At 41.0% G+C, this 18,139-nt stretch overlaps 1 protein-coding gene across 1 annotated transcript; it reads left to right on the top strand.

Moving 5' to 3' along the window:
* The first annotated feature begins 4,001 nt into the window (after positions 1–4,001).
* On the top strand, positions 4,002–4,808 carry LOC104237528 (uncharacterized). Its single transcript, XM_009791692.1, has one exon. The coding sequence runs from the start codon at positions 4,002–4,004 to the stop codon at positions 4,806–4,808; it is 807 nt and encodes a 268-aa protein (XP_009789994.1).
* The last annotated feature ends 13,331 nt before the right edge of the window (positions 4,809–18,139 follow it).

The following is an 18,139-nucleotide window of genomic DNA, read 5'->3' as shown; positions in this document are numbered from 1 at the left end:
TTTGATGGTATGAATCTGCTTTTGGCTAGATTTGGAGCATTCGGAGGCCGAGTCGAGAAGCAAAGGCATCGCGGGCTAGAGTTTAGACCGGATGAGGTAAGTAATAATTGTAAATGTCTGTCCTGAGGATATGAAACCCTGGATTTCACATCGTTGTGCTACTTTGAGGTGACACACACGCTAGATGACGAGTGTGGGGTCGTGCACCATTAGAGATTGTGACTTAGTCCATCCCGTATGACTGTTAAACCACGTATTTGGTTGAAAATTTATTTGCTATCATTGTGTTTTGGAATGTATTGTATTGTTTTGGGTTGAATGCCATATTTGGGCATCGTGCCAAATGTTTTGGGACCCTTAGGGGGATTTTTACTACTATTCCTCACTTATTTGATTACATTTTTCTACTCAGTCATGATGTATTCTACTATTTTCATAACTCAGCCATATTTACTCGTTTTTGACATTTTAAAGGATATTTTGGGTTGAGCATCATGTTTTACTGTTGCCCGAGTGGCTTGAGAGATTTCTGACTAAGTGAGGCCGAGGGCCTGTACTGTGAGGATACTGTGGGATCGGGATGCACGCCGCAGTAGTATGGTACTGATTCATGATTTAAAGGCTGAGGGCCTGATTTGTTATGCCACGAAGTGGCTTGTTATGAGGATGAGGGCAAGTTTGATTATGCCACGAGATGGCTTGTTATAGTGCTTGGGCTGTAGGAGCCCCTCCGGAGTTTACACACCCCCAGTGAGCGCGGGTACCAAGTGTGGGTGATATGATGTAGCCCGAGGGGCTATTGTTGTTTCATGGTCTTTCCCGAGGGGCTGTTCTTGATCCATGTTTGCCCGAGGGGCTTATTACGAGTGATTGTGAGGTAGCCCGAGGGGCTGGGTCTGTTGATATTATGTCCGAATGGCGGTTTATGGTACATGTTTTGCCCGAGGGGCTGTTTACGTTTCTATCATTTTGTTTACTTACTATTTTTATCACTCGTTTGAAACAATTGAAAGTTGTTTTAAAAGATTTTTACTGAAACGGAGCATGATTTATGAAGTAAATGATTTCTGTACTGTGTTAGAGATGTCCTTCATTTGTTGAAGCGTTATGACATGGTTTACGTGTTTTCTTACTGCTCAGCTTTTATTTACTTTATTACTTACTGAGTTGGCGTACTCATATTACTCTCTACACCTTGTGTGCAGTTTCAGGTATTTCTGAACCCGATAGCAGGTGTTGATTGCTCAGTGGTAGAGTCATTGGAGTTAGCAAGGTAGCTACCCGACGTCCGCAACCCTGCTTTTCTCCCTCTGGTATTCCTCAGTTTGTTTTAGTATATTTTTAGAGCTTAGTAGATATTCGTGACTTGTGACACCCCGTTGTCGAGCTTGTGTATTTATTCTGCACTGTTTATTTAGACTTACATTATGAGATATTGATTAATTAAAGGCTTAAAAATAATTTTTTATTGAATAATGGTTAATTCGGGAATTGTGTTGGCTGGCCTAGTTTCACGATAGGCGCCATGACGACCGAGTCGCTTTTAGGGTCGTGACACTTATCAATTAATTTTATCAATTAGTTAGATAGTGTCTCGTTACCCAATAATTAATCAATTACCCGTATCATTAAAATTTATCTCAAATTACTTAAAATACTACTCATTTTTAATATACTTTATACATTATATTATCATGGTTATATGCTACCTTGTATGGTACTAGTCCATTAAGATCAGGTATTATTGCTCGACCCGTGTTTTATCCCAAATCGGCAACCTTCAACAAAACTCGTTTTCTTTAATTTGTGTACCCTTTATCTTTCATGACACTTACTTACTTCTTGTTATAAATAGCATAAATACGTTAACCTCAAGATAATCTCATCTCCAAATCTACGTTGATTAACTGAAGACAAAACTTTAACGTACGAAAATGCGAGATGTAACATCCTTCCTTTCTTACAAACATTCATCCTTGAATGTTTAACTCCCCGGGATCTATATAACTTTGGCAATGACTCGTTTGTAACAATACTACTACCAACTCTTCCTACATAAACACAATGATTTAACGCCACATAGGACCACAATCATCAATAACGACAATGTCCTCACACGACCAATGACAATAACTAACATAGGAATCCATACACATACCTTAAGGTTGTGACGTCTCAGTTGGACCATTCTCTGGAGAAGAAAATAAGTAGGGATATCTAGACATCATGTCTTCTTCGGCCTCCCAAGTAATTTCTTCCACATTGTTGTTTATCCAAAGTACTTTAACCGAAGCTACGTCTTTAATTCTCAATCTCTGAACCTATCTATCTAGTATAACTATGGGAGTTTCTTCATATGATAGCTGCTATGTGACCTGAATGTCGTCAACTGACATAATTCTGGAAGGATCTCCGATACATTTACGGAGCATAGACACATGAAAGACTAGATGTATAGGCTCCAAGTCCGAAGGCAAGTCCAACTCAAATGCTACCTTGTCTACCTTGCGTATGATCCTATATGGTCCAATGTATCGACGGCTAAGTTTTCCCCTTTTTCTGATCCACATAGTGCCTTTCATCGATGATACCTTTAGGAATACCCAATCGTCAACCTGAATTCCAAGTCTCGACGTCGATTATCCGCATATGACTTCTGACGGCTTTGAGCTTCTAATAGCCTTTCCTGTGTAAGCATAATTTTCTCGATTGCCTACTGTACCAATTGTGGTCCTACTAATGTATCTTCCCTAACATCGAACCACCCTATAGGCGACCTACACTTCTGTCCGTAGAGAGCATCGTATGGAGCCATCTGAATACTGGAATGGTAGCTATTATTATATGTGAACTCAATAAGTGACAGATGATCATCCCAGCTACCTTTGAAGTCTATCACACAAGCTTGTAACATATCCTCCAGTGTCTGAATAGTATGCTCAACCAGTCCGTCTGGGGATGAAATGTTGCACTAAGACTTACTTGAGTCCCCAATCATTTTTGGAAGGACCTCCAGAAGTTAGCTGTAAATTGATCTCCTCTATATGAGATAATAGATACAGGGAAACCATATAGTCGTACTATCTCATTAATATAAGGCCTTGCATAGTCCTCTAAGGAATATATAGTTCTAACGGGCAGAAAATAGGCTGACTTTGTAAGCCTATCAATAATCACCCATATCGAATCGAACGTATGCTGGGTACGAGGTAAGCCTATGATGAAATCCATAGTGATAACTTCGCATTTCCAAGTCGGAATCTCCATAGCCTGCAATAATCTGCCAGGTTTTTTATGCTCAATATTAACTTGCTGACAGTTAGGACACTGAGCAACAAACTCCGATATATCCTTTTTCATTCTGTCCCACCAATATACTTCCCTGATATCATGATACATCTTTGTCACTCCTAGATAGATAGAATAACGAGAAAAGTGAGTTTCTCCTATAACCTGCTGGCGCAGCCCTATAACATTAGGGACACATAATCATCCTTGATATCTAAGGACCCCATCTTCTGTAATATCAAACGGTGACTTCTCCTTCTGAGGGGTGGTATCCCTATAATGAACTAACACAGGATCATCGTATTGGTGTTGCTTCACTTTAGTTACTAAAGAGGATGTTGTCGTATCCTGAAGTGGTGGTTGAACAGGCTCAGGTTAATAAGGGTAAGGCTAAAGAAAGTGAACAAGTTGCAGAACAGGTGGTACCTCTTGCGCCACAAAATTCCAACAAAGAACAACCATCAAGCAGTGGACAAAGACTGATGCCTGCACCATTCCCTCAGAGACTGGCAAAACAAAAGAAAGAAGATCAATATAGGAAATTCATGGAGATGCTTCGTCAGATTCTATTGAATATCCCTCTAATGGATGCTTTGAGGGAAATTCGAGGCTATGCAAAAATGATGAAGGACCTTATGTCATGGAAATTTGACTTTTAGGACCTTTCCACAGTAACTTTGACACAGACATGCAGCGGGGTAGTGACAAGACCCATGGCTCAAAAGATGTCTGATCCAGGTAGGTTCACTATTCCGTGTACTATTGGGAGTTATGCTTTTGTAAATGCATTGTATGACTTAGGAGCCAACATAAACTTGACGCCTTTGGCAATATATACAAAACTAGGCTTTGGCAGAGCTAGACCGACTTCGATGCAATTGCAACTGGCTGACCGCACGGTTAAAAGACCGATGGGGATTCTTGATGATATGCTGGTACAAGTGGGAAAGTTTGTATTCCCTACAGACTTTATTATTCTTGACTGCCAGGTGGATGAGGAGATACCCATCATTCTGGGGAGGCCATTCTTAGCCACTGGGAGAGCATTGATTGATTGTAAAACTGGGGAATTAAAAATGAGATTGAACGATGAAGAAGTAATATTCAATGTTCAACAATCTATGAGGAGACCCAGTGAATATGCAAATTGCTCACTTATGGAAGTTGTGGATGTGATCCTGCATGAAGATGATGACACCCTGAATGCCAAAGATCCATTGGGAGCTTGTTGGACAAATTTAGAGGATATGGATGGTGAAGGGTTGGCAGAGTGGGTCATGGCACTCGAAGGCCAAAGATTCTGGAAGAGGGAACTTCAGTTTGAGCCCCTTGATTTAAAAAAGAAAGCTACACCACCTTCAAAACCATCAATAGAGGAATTACCACAGTTGGAGCTGAAACCGCTTCCAGCCCACCTTAAGTATGCGTTCTTGGGTCCCAATTCTACCTTGCCTGTTATTATATCATCTGGTTTGCTAGTTGTGCAGGTAGAACAATTACTGCAAGTGTTGCAGGAATGAAAAACTACCATTTCTTGGACCATGGCAGACATAAAGGGTATCTGCCTGGCCTTTTGCATTCATAAGATTCATCTGGAAGAAGGGCACAAACCTTCCAGGGAACATCAACGAAGGAGGAACCCAAATATGAAAGAGGTAGTGAAGTGGTTGGACACGGGCATCATTTTTCCCATCTCTAACAGCAATTGGGTAAGCCCCGTCCAATGTGTAACAAAAAAGGGTGGAATGACAGTTGCACAAATTGAGAAGAACGAGTTGATCTCAACTCGTACAATCACAAGGAAGAGGATTTGCATAGATTATAGGAAATTAAATGCAACCACCAGAAAGAACCATTTACCCTTGCCCTTCATTGACCAGATGTTGGACATGTTAGCTGGACGATTCCATTTTTGTTTCTTGGACGGATACTCGGTGTACAATCAGATCTCAATAGCCCAGGAAGATAGAGAGAAAATGTCCTTCACATGTCCGTATGGCATCTTTGCCTTTTGGAGGATGCCCTTTGGACTTTGCAATGCACCGGCCACATTCCAACAGTGTATATTAGCCATTTTCACGGACATGGTCGAAGAGATTATGGAGGTGTTTATGGATGATTTCTCTGTGGTAGGGGATTTATTTGAAGATTGTCTTCACAACTTTAAAAGAGTGCTCAAATGATGTGTGGAGACAAATTTGGTGCTGAACTAGGAGAAGTGCCATTTTATGGTACAAGAAGGCATAGTGTTGGGGCATAGAGTGTCCAAAAAGGGGATTGAAGTAGACCATGCAAAAGTTGGTGTGATTGAGAAGCTCCCAGCACCCACTTCAGTGAAAGCATTGAGAAGTTTCCTTGGGCATGCCGGATTCTATAGGCGGTTCATCAAGGATTTTTCAAAAATTGGTAACCCCTTATGTAAGCTTTTTGAAAAAGACCAGCACTTTATGTTTTCTGATGATTGTAGGTTAGCATTTGAGGAGCTGAAAAAGAGATTGGTGACTACACGCATCATTGTTGCACCCAACTGGGAGCAACCATTCGAGCTGATGTGCGACACCAATGATTACGCTATAGGAGCGGTTTTGAGGAAGCACAAGGAGAAAATTATGCACCCAATTTACTATAGAATCAGGACGCTTAGTGGTGCACAGCTGAACTACATGGTCATGGAAAAGGAAATGCTCGTTGTAGTATTTGCCTTCGACAAATTCATGTTATACTTGATTGGCTCTAAAGTTATTGTTTATACTGACCATGCAGCTATTAGGTACTTGATAGAAAAGAAGGAGTCAAAGCCCCGCTTGATTTGATGGGTTCTATTGCTACAAGAATTTGACCTGGAGATTCGTGACCGAAAGGGGACAGACAACCAAGTAGCAGACCACCTCTCGAGGTTGGAAGGGGCAGAAAAGAGAACGGAGATTAAAGATATCATTGAGACATTCCCGGATGAGCAATTACTTGTTGTGACAATGGAGGAGGCACCATGGTATGATGATATTGTTAATTACTTAGCATGTGGTATTGTACCTCATGATCTCCCCTTAATTCAAAAGAAAATAAAATCTGTGATTATCGGGTGTATTATTGGCATGAACCTCTATTGTTCAAAATATGTGTTGATAACATGATCCGGTGGTGTATCCCCGGGCAAGATCAACCCTTTGAATTGCAGGCTTGCCATGATTCGCCATATGATAGAAACTTTGGAGGAATTCGGACAACAACAAAGGTGCTAGAATCAGGCCTGTATTGGCCTACATTGTTCAAGAATGCCCATGCTTGGGTCAAAAGCTGTGATGAATGTCAAAGGATGGGCAACAAATCCCGTCGTCATGAGATGTAAACGACCACAATCCAAGAGGTGGAAGTGTTTGACATGTGGGGGATCGACTTCATGGGGCATTTCATAAGCTCATACGGTAACAAGTATATACTGGTTGTCATTGACTATGTCTCCAAGTGGGTCGAAGCAGTTGCTCTGCCAACCAATGATGCGAAAGGGGTGACCAGTTTCCTCAAGAAAAACATCTTCACACGTTTTTGCAACCCCCGAGCAATAATCAGTGATGGTGGCTCTCATTTTTGCAATAGAGCATTTGCACGCCTTTGTAGAAGTATGGAGTTCTCCACAAGATAGCCTCACCATACCACCCACAAACAAGCGGACAGGTGGAAGTATCCAACAGGGAAATCAAAAGTGTCCTCTCAAAAACAGTGAATGCAACAAGAACTGATTGGGCAAGGAAGCTGGATGATGCATTGTGGGCATACCGCACCGCCTTTAAAACTCCAATTGGTATGTCACCATACAAGTTGGTATTTGGAAAGGCATGCCACCTTCTGGTTGAGCTTGAACACAAAGCACTGTGGGCATTGCGGCAACTGAACTTAAACATGGAAGCAACGGGCACCACCAGAGTTAATGGGTTGCATGAGCTTGAGGATTTCCGGTTTCAGGCATTCGAGAGTGCTAGACTATATAAAGAAAGGATGAAACTAATGTATGACAAGCACATATTGGATCGGAAATTCAAACGCAATGAATTAGTGTTGCTGTATAACTCAAGATTGAGGTTGTTTCAGGGTAAGTTAAGTCCCGATGGTCAGGACCGTTCGGAGTGGTGCAAATATTCCCAAGTGGAGTTGTGGAGATCGAATCTGAAGATGGGACGAACAAATTTACAGTGAATGGGAAGAGGTTGAGACATTACCTTGGAATGACTGAAGAAAAAGGGGATAGCATAGTGATAACGTTGAAGGAGCCCCAATACACAAATAAGGATTGATGATATGAGTTTGTGTCGTGTCGCGCGCTGCATGGGAGGCAACCCATGTTTTCTTTTGTTTCTTTTTTTTGTTTTGATGTTGTACTTGATGTGTATGAAACTAACCATTTTATTAGCGTATAGGGCAATATTGGTGCATATTGGGAGAATTAGGGGTCAAGAACCAACTCCGGAAAGGTAAAAAATGAGAAGAAAAAACAAAAAAAAATCTCAGAAGACCACAGTTCGGGTGCCGCATTTTCGAAATATTCTATTTCTGGGCCACCGCGACCACTGTGGGATCACAGCACGGGCGCAATGAATTATGAGTATTCTGTTTTGTCCTTCTTCTTTCACCGCGACCGCGGTTGAACCGCGACGCGACATTCTGCCTCCCAGGTAAGTTGTAATTAAAAAAATTAATTTTCTTTTCTTTTTCTCTTCTAAACCCACTAAAAATAAAACCCCACTTCCCCCAATCCTCTTCTCACTCCAACTACCCCCCCCCCCACACCCACACACACACACTTCCCCCACTCTTTTTCTCTTACTCTAAATCCCTAACCCCATGCCCCTTTCTTCTTCTTCTTCTTCCAATCTCTCATAAACCCATTCCTCCCCCCCCCACACACACTTCCAACTCCCTCCTCCCCAACCTCCATTACACTCCAACTCTACAAGAACCAGGTATGTCATGATTTCTTTCTCTCTTCTTCTCCCCTTTTCTTTTGCAATTTTAATGTTTAAGTTGTTGTAGTATGTATAGTTAAATTTTTAGTTTTCTTTTCTTCTTTTTAATGGGTAATGTATAGAATGTAGTAGAAAAGGGCATGGTGTTGTTGTGTGAAGTTCATTGTGTTGAGTTGTGAAGTGATTGTGGTTGATTTGGGGGGGGTGAGTTTGTACTTTCATGGGATAAGTGTGTTAAAATATAGTTCCATGCACACCAAGTGCTTGTGAAATTGCCCCAATTGAGCTGTAATGGCTAACATGACCATGGTGGTGGTGAAGTTTGAGTAACCACCCACAGTTCACATAACTCAAATCCTCACTAATGGTAGCCCTTGTTTTGGCAGGTACAACCCGCGCAAACATGTCTAGTGGCAACCAATTTGTCAAACAATCTGTGTGGCTTGACGGGATCAAATATGGATAAAGTCGAGATTTACCCTGAACTCCCAATCTCTCACTTGGGATGATAAGTGTTGGCTAACAATCATCAACAATCGTTTGCTGCCATCCAGCAACACTACAGATGTTAATCGGCTAAGAGCAGCAACGATTTTCTATTTCGTCAACCACCATGATTTTGACGTGGTCTGGCTCATTCAGGATGAAATGTTCATTCGCTCCCCGAAAATACTGAAAGGGTTCTACTTCCCTTCCTTGGTCACCAAGCTGTGTCGTGTTTCACGAGTTCCTGAAAATCTCATAGTAGATGGGATGTTGCCATTAAAAGCCCCATTCAAGGCTAGCAAAATCATAGTTGGGAAAGAGCAGGTTGTGGCGGATGATGATGATAATTATGTGGATGATGATGATAAGGGAACTATGCATGTTACCACCCCACTAGGGAAGAGTGCTGATGAGGCGGGCCTATTATAGGCTCGTCGGAGTACCCGGATGACTGCCTTGGAACAAGACATGGCTGGCCTACGCACTTCGGTCACTGACCTGAGTGCTAGAGATGACACTTTGGCTACTCAAAATTCTAGGTCAGAGAAAAAGATCAGGGGCTGGCTTTGGGCGCTAGGACAAGCGAGTCACCTCGATCCTGGCACCATCTCCGATCAGTACTGAGCACTAGGGAAGTCCCTTACTTACTCTTCTTTAATTTCCTTGACATGGGGACATGCCAAATCTTTAAGTGTGGGGTGGGGCACGGTTGTTGTTGTTGTACAATTGTATAAATTTGTTTGGTGTTTTGGTTGTTGTTAATTAACTTCGACTTGGCCCGAAGACGGACACCTCTCGACGGGTCTCTTGAGGGACTTAAGTCGAACGAAAAAAATCTTCTACTAGGTAGTGTATCAACTTTCCCTTGATATTTCTTTAAACCACGGTTCTTTTCCAAGGGTTTCCATTTGAACCGGGTGTAGTTATAAATAGGATCCCTTAACTCCATGGTACCTTGAATAGAGATTGCTTTAGTGTGACACTTAGGCTCATTAGTTGACTCTAGTAATAATGCCTTACATTGTGTGTTCTTGAGTTGGCTTAAGCACCTTAAGCAGAGTGTCCGAGGTCGTTTATACATAAGTTAACATCCGGTCAACTATTCCAACTTAACCTTTCAAATAAGAGACTAAGTGTCTCAATTCACACTAAAATCTCTCTGGACCCGAGCCAACAAACTCGGTAAGACATAATACACCTGAAGAACTCAAAAGAAGCAGAAAATAGGGGAACAGGGCTATAACTCTTGAAACAATCGGTCGGGTCGTTGTATCCTTCCCCTCTTAAACAAACGTTCGTCCTCGAACGGGTCTAGAAATATACCTAAAGACTTAAATAGGTGTAGATATCTGCTCTGCATCTCCCGCTTGGTCTCCCAAGTAGCTTCCACCACGGGCTGACCTCTCCACTGCACTTTCACAGAAGTTATATCCTTTGACCTCAACTTTCGAATCTTCCACTCCAAAATAGCCACCGGCTCCGCATCATAAGTCAAATCACCATCCAACTGAACCGTGCTGAAATCTAAAACATGAGACAGATCACCGATATACTTCTGGAGCATAGAAACATGAAATACTGGATGCACACTCGACAAGCTAGGTGGCAAGGCAAGCTTGTATGCCACTTCCCCAATCCTCTGAAGTACGTCAAAAGGCTCAATGAACAGAGGGCTCAACTTTCCCTTCTTCCCGAAGCTCATAACACCCTTCATGGGTGATACCATCAGCAGAACCTTTTCACCAACCATTTAAGACATATCACAGACCTTCCTGTCAGCATAACTCTTTTATCGCGATTGCGCCATGGGAAGCTGCTCCTGGATCAATTTCACATTGTCTAATGAATCCTGAACCAAGTCTGTACCCAAAAGCCTAGCCTTGCCTGGCTCAAACCAACCTACCGGAGATCTACCCCATCTCCTATATAACGCCTCATACGGAGCCATCTAAATACACGACTGATAACTGTTATTGTAAGCAAACTCTTCGAGCGGCCGAAACTAGTCCCATGAACTACCAAAATCAATGACAAAAGCACGTAACCTGTCCTTCAATATCAGAATAGTGCGCTCAGACTATCCATCCATATGGGGGTGAAATTTTGTGCTCAACTCAACCTGAGTGCCCAACTCTCGCTGCACGGCTCTCCAAAACTGCACTGTAAACTGCGTGCCTCTATCTGAAATGAAGGAAATTGGCACACCGTGCAGGCAAATAATCTCTCGGATGAAAATCTCAATCATCCGATCTGAAAAATAGGTAGTACTCACAAGAATGAAGTTCTCGGACTTGGTCAGCTGATCCACAATTACCCAAATAGCATCGAAGGCCATGGGAGCCCAACTACAAAATCCAAGGTGATCTGCTCCCACTTCCACTCTGAAATCTCTATCTTCTAAAGAAATCCACCCGGTCTCTGATGCTCATATTTTATCTGCTGACAGTTAAGACACCGAGCAACAAACCCAACTATATCATTCTTTTCCTTCTCCACCAGTGGTGTTGTCTCAAATCCTGGTATACATTCGCGACACCCGGATGGCTGGAATACCGTGAGCTTTGGGCCTCCTCCGGAATCAACTCCCGTATCCCATCTACATTGGTCGGCCATGCATCCTCAACACCCCATCGTCTCCAAACGTCATATCTCTGGCATCATCGTGCTGCACCTATCCTTGAGGACAAGCAAATGATCATCATCATACTGGCACTCTCTGATGCGATCAAACAAGGAAGACCGAGAAACCACACAATCTAGAACCCGACTGGGCTCTGAAATATCCAATCTCACTAGCTGGTTGGCCAAAGCCTGAACATCAACTGCAAGAGGTCTCTCCCAAACAGAAGTGAATGCAAGACTGCCCATACTCACAGCCTTCCTAGTCAAGGCATCGGCCACCACATTGGCCTTTCCAGGGTGATACAGAATAGTAATATCATAGTCCTTTAGCAGCTCCAACCACCTTCGCTGCCTCAAATTGAGATCCTTCTGTTGGAACAAGCGCTGGAGGATACGTTGATTAGTAAAATACCTCACAAGACACACCATAGAGGCAGTGCCTCCAAATCTTCAACGCGTGAACAATGACAGCCAACACCAAATCATGAATAAGATAGTTCTTCTCATGGGGCTTCAACTGGCGCGAAACATAAGCAATCACTCTACCCCCTACATCAAGACATACCCAATACATATCCGAGAACCATCACAATATACTATATAAGAACCAGAAGCTGATGGTCGAACTAGAACCAGAGGTGTGGTCAAGGTAGTCTTGAGCTTCTGAAAGCTCACATCACACTCATCCGACTACCTAAAAGGAGAACCCTTTTGGGTCAATTTGGTCAAGGGCGATGCAATAGACCAGAAACCATGCATGAACCGACGATAATAACCAGCTAAACCAAGAAAGCTCTGAATCTCTGTAGCTGAGGATAGTTTGGGCCAACTCTGAACTGCCTCTATCTTCTTCGGATCCACTTGAATACCCTCACTAGATGCACGTGCCCCAAGAATGCCACTGAACTAAGTCAAAACTCACATTTGGAGAACTTAGCATAAGCTTCTCCTCCTTCAATCACTACAACAGAATCCGCAAATGCTGGGTATGCTCTTCCTGGATACGAGAGTACAACGGGATATCATCAATGAATACAATAACAAACGAGTTGAGATATGGCTGAAATACGATGTTCATCAGATGCAGGAACGCTGCTGAGGCATTGGTCAGCCTAAAAGACATTAAAAGGAACACATACAAATCCCCAAAATTCATCCTCCAAATCCCTAGCCTCAAACCCCCAAGTTTCACTTCAACACCATATAATCTAGGTGGGAAAATCAATGGGAAAACAAGATTTATGATTAAAAAATGAGTACAAGAAGCTTACCTCAATAATCCCCTCGAAAATCCTCTCCAAAATGGCCTAAGTACGAGTCCAAAATGTTGAAATAAGACTAAAATTGCGGACCCTTAATAATAAATATTCTGCCCAGGTTTTTCGCACTTGCGGCCCTCTATCCGCATCTGCAAAGCCATATTTGCATTAAAATCCCCGCTTCTGTGGAAGTCAATTACCCCAGCTTCCTTCTCTTATGCGATTACTGCACCGCATCTACGCATATCACAGGTACGAAAATCACATCGCACTTGCGGACCCATGCTCGCATCTGCACTCTACAATTCGCATATGCGACCATCGGAGAAGCGGTAATGTCCTCGCACCTGCGACTTCTAAACATCTCGCCCTTGGTCATACCTGCAATCCTTGCCATGCTTTTGTGGGCTCGCACTTGCGGTGCCCACTTCGCAGGTGAGGTTACACAAGAAGCAGCAGCACTTTAGCTGCATACCTCAACTCAAACTCAAGCCATTAGCCACCCGAAGTCAACCCGAGGCCATCACGACGTCAACCAAACATACCATCAACCTCCAAAACATCATACAGACTTAGTCGAATCCTAAAATCACCCCAAACAACATCAAAAACATGAATTACAGACGGATTCAAGCCTAATGAACTTCAAAATTTCCAAATTCTACAAACAACGTCAAAACATATCAAACTACGTTCGATTGACCTAAAATTTCGCACACAAGTCATAAATGACACCACAGACCTAGTCCAACTTCCGGAAATCCAATCCGATCCCGATGTCAACAAGTCCACTCCCGGTCAAACTTTCCAAAATTCCAACTTTCAGCATTTCAAGCCTAATTCCACTATTGACCTCCAAAACACAATCCGGACTCGCTCCTAAGTCCAAAATTACCTAATGGAGCTAATAGAACCATCAAAATTTAAATCCGAGGTAGTTTATACTTAGGTCAACATCCGGTCAACATTTCCAGCTTAAGATTTCAAATAAGAGACTAAGTGTCTCAATTCACTCTAAAATATCTCCGGACCCGATCTAACCAACCCGGTAAGACATAATACAGTTGAAGAACACAAAAGAAGCATAAAATGGGGAACAGGACTATAACTCTCGAAACAACCGGCCTTGTCATTACATAATGCACGAAGAGTGATTTCGTCTTATCTATTGATTTATGATGAAAGTGAGAGTAAAAGAATGAGGGTGATGACGTGCAGTATTATTGTTCCATTATGAGGTTGAGAGTAAAAGCACGAAGAGTTGATGTCGTGGAGTTTTATTCATGTGTTTATTCGTTTTACTGGTTAAAGGCATATTGACTGTTCTGATAATCATTTCTGTTGTAATTATCGTATCTTGTACCCCTTTCGCTTGTCCCCTCCCAATAGTACGTGTTTAGCCTTTAGTTGTTGCTATCTTGTACGTATATTAGTGTTTGCACAGGTTATTTACGTGGGTGTCTTGTCATAGCCTCGTAACTATTTCATCGAGGTTAGGCTCGACACTTACGGAGTACATGGGGTCAGTTGTACTCATACTACACTCTGCACTTCATTTGCAGATTTTGGTACGGGTCTCAACTGTTCGTGAGGTGTTTTAGGTCGAAATTGCTTTTGGAGACTCGAGGTAGATCTGCTGGCATCCACAGAACTTGAAGTCCCCTTCTAATTTCCCCATTTTACTGCTTTTTTCATTCATGACAGTTATATTTACTTCAGACTATGTTTGTAGAGATTTTAGAAGCTCGGGAGTTGTGACTCCAGATCCGGGTTGTACTAGATATTATTGGCTTTTATATTATTCCGCACTCAGTTTTAGTTTTATTTTGGCTTGATCGATTTTGTTATTGGAATTGGATAAATTTGGCTTAAAGATCCTCTAACATGGGCTTGCTTAGGAAGTGAAATGTTAGGCGTCATCACAGTCCCGAAGGTGGGAATTCCGGATCGTGACACCTTTTCTTCTAATTCTCTAAAAAACTCTCAAAAGAATTGCTTCTTCTATGTCAAGAAATGCATGCCTCACCGAACTCCATCTTAGTTCTTGTTCTTTTTATTTTATTTTTTTCTACCAGCATATCAGAAAAAGTTTATCCTTTCACATAGTTAATATGGAGTAACAAAATATCTCACAAAACACTTCAAACTTATGATGTTACCATGTAAATCGTAAACCATGACAACTCCAATATATAATGACATTTATTTTGCTCAGTTATAGTAAAGTGTGTCTTTGAGGGATAACTAAAAAATGTGGGAATACTTTTAGAGGAGTACTTGACTTTATTTCTTTTACGTCAATTTACTGTGTCAAAATATTTATCTATACGCAATAAAATTTGTCTTTTAATATGAAGAAAATTCAAAAAATCATGTTCTTGCCAGTCTTGCAATGTATGCAATCATGACTCGAATTCCTTCTTTTGTTGTGCAAAACATGAATTGTATCCTTCAGAAAAGGTAAAAAGAGGACACCATTACTACTTAATTCAACAAACAGCCTTTACTAATTCTTGCGCTGCTCCTTGGATCCTTCTTTCATTGATGCTGTGTGTCGTTGTGTATATGTATTGTAAGGTACTGTTTCTGTAAATGTTGAGCGTATGTGAAATTGTGTGTGTAAGAAAGAAAGATCAAAAAAGAAGATTTATGGGAAGATGAGAAAGCAAGGTTTTTTGGCTTTAGGGAAAGCAAATGGATAATTTAACAGGGGAGAGGGAGTTTTTAAGCTGTGTTGAAAAAGATAAATATAAAAGTTGGCCAAAGAGTTTTTAGATTTTCTTTGTATTGCCTAGAGCTGTACATATGTTGGGAAATAAAATCGTGTATTTAGCAAAAAAAAATTATTTTATATATTTGAAAACTTTTTAAGCTTAACCTATTCATTATAGAAATGTCTTGTATGCCAGAATACCACAAGTTCGAGGGTTACATTTTCTATGTATCAAAGATCTTTCTTCTTTCTTTTGAAATTAATACCTAATCGAACAGAGGGAGTAACTTTTTGTAATTAAAAATATTTAAAAATATATATAAAAAAGTTATGATAAAAAATAATATTTGACTTTCCAAAAATTATGATGTCTCATAAAGTCAGAACTGATGAAATTAAATTGAACTCAAGAATGACACATGGAATAAACGTTTGAATGTTGCATTTGGTTAATTCTTTTCGGGACACTTAAAAGTTTTGACATGTTTGGAAAATATTTAGAAGTTGAAAGGGATATAATAACCAATTCTCCTATATAGAACCGTATTTTGTGGGCTTTAGGCGGTAAAAATGACAACGGGTAGCTGCTTTTAATATTTCCGTTTAAATCTTTTTTTTTACGCAAAAGATTTTTATTTCATAATATTAAACTAGCTAATACAAAATAGAAGTATGATCATGAGGATTGTAGCTCATAATCTATGCATAGCATGCCGATTATCAAATATAGCAAGGTTTCTACAATACTTTTCAGAAATAGTTTTAATAACACTAAAACCATCTTTGTCTGCCAGCATCCTGGCCAAAACAAAGGCGAAGGAAACAACCAAACACCTATTTTATTGAAAGCTGGTAAGACTTTTGCATGCTTTGCAAGGTTGTGGGCAACTTCATTCGCCGGCCTGAAGTTGTAATGTAGCACCACTTGGTCCATTTGAGCCAGAAGCAACCTCCATGAATTAATAATAGTGTCATAAGCTTTGCATCCATCATTGATGAATGAAATTACTTGAGTGACATCAGTCTCTATCTCCAAAGGAAGAAGCTTCCTTTTATTTGCAATGATTAGTCCCTGGTAGAGAGCCATTAACTCTGCATGAATTGGAGTTTTTGGAGTAATTTTTTATGCATACCCTATCATCCAGTCCCCATGATAGTTTCTAATTATTCCTCATATACCTCTGTGATGACCCAAAAGGTCATCACTCGTTTTGAAAGTAAATTTTGTGTTTCGAGACCTTAAAAATCTCTTTTTGTGTTACCTCAAATTGCGTACGCAGTCCGGGCTCGTTTCCAAAAAGCTTTTATGTGAAAACTAAGTAAAATAAGGAAATTGACTTTTAAAATTGATTAAAGTTGACTTTGGTCAACATTCTTGGTAAACGGACCCGGACCCGTGATCCAACAGTCTCATAAGGTCCGTAGTAAAATTTGGGACTTGGGCATATGCCCGGAATCGAATTTCGAGGTCCCAAGTCCGGGAAATAAATTTTTAAAGAAAATTATTTGCTGGAAAATATAAAGGCTTTAAAAAGAAAATTTATGTAATTTTTTGATGGTATCGGGCCTGTATCTTGGAACCTGGACGAGCAAGTCCGTATGATTTTTTGGACTTGCGTGCATGTTTGATTTGGATCTCCGAGGGCTCGGTGAGTTTTGGATAGGCCACAGAGTGAATTTGGACTTAGAGAAATGGATGTTGCAGGTTCAGTTGTGTTGCAGGCTCTGATCTCGCAATTGCGAGGTCAGGCTTCGCAATTGCAAGCCCAATAGGCTTGGCAATTGTGAGAGCTTGATCGCATTTGCGAAGAAAGCCCATGCCTGCCAGTGTTCGCAATTGTGAACCTTCCTTCGCAAATGTGAAGTTATCAGGGGAGGGCCAGTATCGCAATTGCGAGGTAAGCAGACCATGCACAGGTTCGCAAATGCGAGTCCTAGTTCACATTTGCGAGCTTCGTAATTGCGAAGCTCCCATCGTAACATCGACATCTGCGACCCATTAATTGGGACTTAGATCAAATTTTCTTCATTTTCAAACTCTCTCAAACCCTAAGCTCTCTTGGGCGATTTTCTAAAGAAAAGTTCTTCTCCAAATCAATTGTAAGTCTTTTCTAACTCATTTTCTTCAATCTACAACATCTTTTTACATGATTTCAATTCAAAATCAAGGGTTTTCAGAGGGGTATTGGGTGTTTTTGGGTAGAACTTAGAATTTTTAATTTTTGGGGATTTGGACCTCGATTTGAGATCCGATTTCATAACAAATTATATATTTGAGTTCATGAATGAATGGGTAATCGAGTTTTGGCTCAAACCTCGGGTTTGACCATGTGGGTCCGGGGTCGATTTTTGACTTTTTGGGAAAATTATTAGAAAACCTATTTTCATGTATTAGAATTGATTTATTTAGCATTTATTGATATCGTTAAGTAAATTGTGGCTAGATACACGCGAAATTGGTGGTGGAATCGAGGGGTAAAGCAGTAGTTGAGGCTTGATTATGTTCGTGGCATTTAGGTAAGTGTTTGGTCTAACCTTAGCTTGAGGGAATAGGAGTCTTGGTCTTATTTTCCATGTGTTAATTATTGAGTACGACATATAGGTGTCGTGACGAGTATCTATACGTCGGTGTGAAGCATGCCCCTGAGTCTTATTCTATGATTGATGTGACTCTGTTTTGTATTGTTCATGCTTAATATGATGATTTCTAATGTTGAACAAGGTTTATGGAAGTATTCTTGGTAATTGAATGTTGTAGAGCATTGGCTCAAGTTGAGAATTGAGTTGTGAAGTAATCTGTGGAAAAGAGA

The sequence above is a fragment of the Nicotiana sylvestris genome, chromosome 12 (genome assembly GCF_000393655.2).
Source record: "Nicotiana sylvestris chromosome 12, ASM39365v2, whole genome shotgun sequence".
Classification (NCBI taxonomy): Eukaryota; Viridiplantae; Streptophyta; class Magnoliopsida; order Solanales; family Solanaceae; genus Nicotiana; species Nicotiana sylvestris.
Note: the sequence above shows the minus strand (reverse complement) of the source record. Positions and strands in the feature narration are given on the sequence as shown.

What these genes read in the sequence shown, in the direction of transcription:
- LOC104237528 (XM_009791692.1), top strand. Translation starts at nt 4,002, where the DNA reads ATGGCTCAAAAGATGTCTGATCCAGGTAGGTTCACTATTCCGTGTACT.